General features: G+C 44.7%; 1 protein-coding gene across 1 annotated transcript in view; it reads right to left on the bottom strand.

Moving 5' to 3' along the window:
- Nucleotides 1–1,490: 1,490 nt before the first annotated feature.
- LOC138956971 (uncharacterized) overlaps nt 1,491–5,459 on the bottom strand; it is a 4,613-nt gene continuing 644 nt past the window's right edge. Inside the window, exon 2 of the mRNA XM_070328160.1 lies at nt 1,491–2,997. Coding sequence (XP_070184261.1) covers nt 1,491–2,997 — 1,507 coding nt within the window. The remainder of the gene's footprint in view (nt 2,998–5,459) is intronic.

Genomic DNA, 5,459 nt, shown 5'->3' with positions numbered 1-5,459 from the left:
TATACAAAAATAAAATATAAAAATACTTAGCTCCCGGCGGCACTTTAACCCAGAGCGTCGGATCAAAAGTCCGAATCCGTAACCACTGCACTATGCTACTGATGTGGAAAAAGCATGATGAAAAGATGTGTTATGAGTTACGTATTCAGTCGTGATAGTTGAAAGCTCGCCACTTTCGCCGAATGACTCGAGCACGGTTTTTTTCGGTAAGTAACTGATCGAACTGTCGGTTTTGAGCCACTATGTTTCAAGCATTTCACCTAAATTAAACAAGAATGTCCCAGTTCGTGTCTATGGTGCAAGGTAGGCGACCGTCTCAGTGTAGCCAAGTTACGACAGTTGCTCGATTGACGCATTTCACGTCTTTGATATTGTGTCTGAGCTCATTTCCAAATGAGCTGCCTTTAAAACAGGAATGTCCTGCAATTGTAGTATGCATTGGAGGTTTCTTTTGGATGGTAAGGACCCTTAAGAAGCGATATCGTCGTATAATGATGTCAAGTGAGAGACCCTGGAAATTAACCTTGAAAGTGGGAACTTCGGAAGCAAAGTTGCCAGCTACTCGGTATGCACGAGCTTAATTGAACGCCGAAGTAGTGGCTTCGAGAGTCCTGAGGTCAAGGTCGAGGAAATTGTGGGAATCCCAATTAGTGCGCATGCGTTTGTAAACGGTAGATAAGTTGATCGCGCTGTAGCTTTTACTATAGTTGTTGTTTTTGACTGGTTGAACGAGAGGGTCGGTTCAAAGCTGTGATGATTGTCTTGAAATTTAATGACTGGCTATGATAATGATTTTGTTGACCAGAAAGTTGGGGAGAATAAAACAAATGTTGTATATGTGTTAGCGAAGTCGGTTATGTTAAACCTCTTTTTTTATAATTGTATGGGTAAAACTGTTTTGAACAAAAATAGTTTGGTTAGAGCGAAAGTTTGGGTTACTGGTAAATTTGAAAAGGCAGAACACCATTTTTTTAGAATCAAAATATAAGGTGTAGTGAAAAGAAGATAAGTTCAGCGACTTTCATATTAATTGTAAATAAATGTGTGTCCGAATTTTTAGAAAAAATAAATTGTTGTACTAATTATAAAGAGACCAAAAAGCAATGTACTCACGTTAAAATGACGAACACGGAACGAATAACGGCGACGTTTCGACCTAAGGGTCTTCTTCAGGCACAAAAACACAAAAGTACACACACAAAAAAGAAGAAGAAAGACGATAGAACAAATAAAGAGGAGAACAACTGACAAAACAACTGCACTGCACAAACCGACAAATGACAAAGACAGAGAAGCAAGGGAAGCTACTCGAGGAGAATGAAAAGCGGCAGTTTTGAGGTCTGTAGACCAAACAAAATGTGTGGGGGGGGGGTGCGTGAAAGGGAACGAAAGAGGAGACTCACGTACCCGTGCGGACACACACACACACACACACGCACACACACATACACACAAGGTGGAACAGCGGGGGGAAGGTTGAGATGAATGAATTAACGGCGAATGTTAATTCCATCGGGGCAGGTAGTGCCGAGGGATGATATGATGTGGGACTCCCTGAGTTTGCGCTCGAAGGAGTCGCCACGTACTTGCCACAGAGCCATGACTCTGACATGATCAAGTGAGTGACCAGCGGCGGTGAAGTGAAGGGATACTGGCCTATTGCGGGAATGACGGATGTCAGCCAGATGCTCGGAGAAACGCACCTCAAGGGTGCGCGCGGTTTCTCCGATATAAATCTGGCGACAAGAGAGGCAGACGATCGCATAGACAACGTTGTGACTTTGACAGTCAAACGTTCTCTTGACCGTGAAGGAGCCACGAGGGCCTTGGAGGCAGGTGTCAGAGTGGAGGAAGGGACAAGATTTGCAATTTCGTTTGGAACAAGGAAATGTCCCAGGGGCTGTGGGGTTGGTGGGACTGCGAAGACGGGATCTCACCAAGAGGTCGCGAACGCTGCGGTCTTTTCTGAAAGCACAGAGTGGTTTTTGAGCAAATATCGAACCAACAGAGTCACTTCCTTGAAGGATGTGCCAGTTTGATTTCAGGATTCTGCTTACTGGCATGTTGTGGGGATGAAACAGTAGGGAAACAACGGGTCTGTCACTGTCCCTAGATGGTGAAGGACTGAGGGCGGACTCTCGACAGACCTGGGTAACCCGCAGAAGGGCGTCACGGACGAGTGCATCAGGGTAGTTGCGGGCCAAAAAGAAAGACGTCATCAAGACAGACTGTTGGTGGAAGTCGTCGTCTTCAGAGCATAGCCTCCGAAGACGAAGGAATTGAGAGAAAGGAATGCTGCTTTTGTTGGCAGGATGATGAGAAGAGTTGAAATCAAGGTATGAATGAGCGTCAGTTTCTTTGTAGAAGACAGAGGTGGTGAAGCGACCATGCAAGATGGAGATGGAGATGTCAAGAAAGACCACAGCTGAGGAAGAGATGTTGAATGTGAACTTGATGCTGGGATGGAATGCTTGGATGAAGTGAATGAAATCGAGAAGGAGGGGTTCAGACAGAGAAGTGGCACCCAAACCATCGTCGATGAACCTCTTGTACAGCTCTGGAACTGGGCCAGAGTAAGACTGTAGAATGAGGTGCTCAAGATGACCCATGAAAAGACATGCATAACTGGGTCCCATCTTCGTACCCATGGCGACTCCGCTGATCTGCTCAAAAACCTGTCCATCAAACTCAAAAGTGTTCAAAGTGAGAACAAGCTCAGCCAGGCGAACAAGTGTTGTGGTTGGTGGGTAGGCAGAATCAGTGGGACGACGATCCAGAAAGAATGTAAGGGCTTTGAGTCCGTCAGTGTGGGGTATGGATGTGTACAGGGACACAACATCCAACGTGAACAACAATTGGGGCTGAAAACTGGGATGGCTGTTGAGATGTTCAAGAAGGTTGAGGGTATGTGTTGTGTCTTTGACGTACGTTGGCAGTGACTGTACAATGGGTTGAAGGAGGAAGTCCAAGTATTCCGAAATGAACTCCGTTGGACAGCTGCAGGCAGAAACGATGGGTCTGCCTGGGGTGTTGGGTTTGTGTATTTTCGGGAGGAGGTAGAAAGTGGGCTGTTTAGCGTCAGACTTCAGCAGAAGTTTGGCAGTGGCGGGAAGATTGTAATAATAATAACACAAATTATGTTAGACATAGACATAGACATAGAACACGTTATTACTTTATTATCTCAATTACGAGAAACTCGGGTGTGGTGTATCACAACAAACAACATAAAACATAAGAACATAAATAAAATATCGAGGCGCAAATAGTCAGCTCATAATAGTGGGAGCGGGGTGGGGTGCACACACAAACACACACACACACACACAAACACACAAACACACACACACACACACACGCACACACACATACGCACGCGCACGCAAACAAACGAATGAAGGAACAGACGCACAATTATACCCGCACGCATGCACACACAGTCAGGCAGGCACTCGCACAAATACATACAAACACATACACACGCTCGCACACGCATACACACACACACAAACACACACAAACACACACACACACACCCTCCCCCCACACACACATGTGCGCGCGTGCACGCAAACAAACGAATGAAGGAACAGACGCACAATTACACACGCACACACACACACACACACACACACACACACACACACACACACACACACGCGCGCGCGCACACACACACGCACACACGCACACACACACACACACACTCACACACGCACACACACACGCACACACACACACACACACACTCTCACACAAACACACACTCACACAACGACGCCCATTTACATAGAAACACCCCCTCGTATAAGCGGGGATGAAAGAGTTGTGGCCAGTGACCCAGAACGAACAAAAGTCAAAGCTGGCAACCCAGGTTTGTGTTCAGGGAAGTTTGCACGAAATGCACGCACGAGATACGACTTTTCCTTCTATTTTCTTTTTTGGGGACTTTCATTTGTGTTACCTCGGTTTGATATGAAAAACCAAAGAAAAGCCCTGCCATATTGCACTGAGAAACTTTGGAAGTAGTGTGTTTATTCCTCGGTCTCGCTGTAGTACATGTATCCTCACTTACTTCCTCGTTTGCTTCCAAAGTAAGCTCTTTTTCCATCCCATGCAGGCAAAAGTAAGGACGTACTTCCAAGGTCGCTCACAACTTTGGAAAAAGTCACAAACTACCCTCAGTTATTTCCTCGCTTTGCTTCGAAGTAAGCCCTTCTTCAGGCCCATACGAATGTAAGGCAAGTACTTCCAAGGTCACTCAAAACCTTGGGAGTTGTCGCGAACTTCCTCCATAAGCATACGGGTCCTGAAGCGTTCTTCTTCTGTTCAAGTACGTGTCAACGTCCAATAGTTTTCATTAATCTGAACTTGATATTTATTTTGCCAAAAGCATGCAGCGCATAGCACAGTACTTTTCACCGTCACTAGCAAGTGGCGAAAATCGCGTGGTGTGACTGGATGGTTTTTTTCGTCGCTGGCCGAGTGTTGTTTCGTTCACTGTCACGCGGCTTGCTGGCATACAATCATAGCTGTTTGTATGGCCTAATATTCAAACTGCCTAGTTATATTATTCTTTACTTTCTTACAAATCTGTGCATGGGGAATAAATTCATTTCCATCCCATACATCTTTAACATATACAATGCCAGCTTGAATCCTATGTGTTTATAAAAAAAAGCGTTTTACTTCGGTACACAGTGGCCGGGTTGTTAAATATAAACTCATCCAAAAAGGCATTACGCTCGTTTACAACGTTCTATTTTCTAACAAAACCTGAACGAGATAATACAAAAGCAAGATATTTACGTTAAATTGTTGACAAAACAAAACGTTACAATCACAGAACGTCACCCAGTGGTCTTGTAAGTAACAGACAGACGCACCGTTACGATACAAATAATGAACTCATCTCAACATCTTAGATGAATCTTGCTTAATTGCAAGATGCCTGCGAGGTCATTTTTGTTAAACAAATTGGATTTATGTACGAGAGAGTAAACACTCGCCTTTTTGTCTGGCATTTGTGAAAAGACTGGTTCTTTTCCATCCACGCCTGGAATCAGCGGCACCTCTTCCCTTGTATCCTCGGGACGAATCAGCGGCACCTCTACCCTTGTATCCTCGTGAGAATGTGATTGTCTTTTTCTGCAAACCGATATAATAAACCAAGAACACGCACAAATGTATGCATTGGTAAAACTACACTGATTTTAACAAATCCATTACTCAATGAACATTACGTTTTTATAATACTAGCAGTCAGGCCCTGCTTCGCCCGGGTGTTTCTGATCTCCCCTCTCTCAGAAACCTCTAGAATGTTATTGTAATGTGGATAAGAAAAAATGACAGTGTGAGCTCATCCATTTGGATTTATAGGAAGGCAAGTTTGTATTTCGTTCAACGTGTTCTTCGTGATGTTTGGACCCCTTCTCACACCCACTTTAGTTGCGGTCTGA

This window comes from Littorina saxatilis, unplaced genomic scaffold (assembly GCF_037325665.1).
Source record: "Littorina saxatilis isolate snail1 unplaced genomic scaffold, US_GU_Lsax_2.0 scaffold_336, whole genome shotgun sequence".
Lineage (NCBI taxonomy): Eukaryota > Metazoa > Mollusca > Gastropoda > Littorinimorpha > Littorinidae > Littorina > Littorina saxatilis.
The sequence above is the reverse complement of the archived record's forward strand: the minus strand, read 5'-3'. Positions and strand labels throughout refer to the sequence as shown.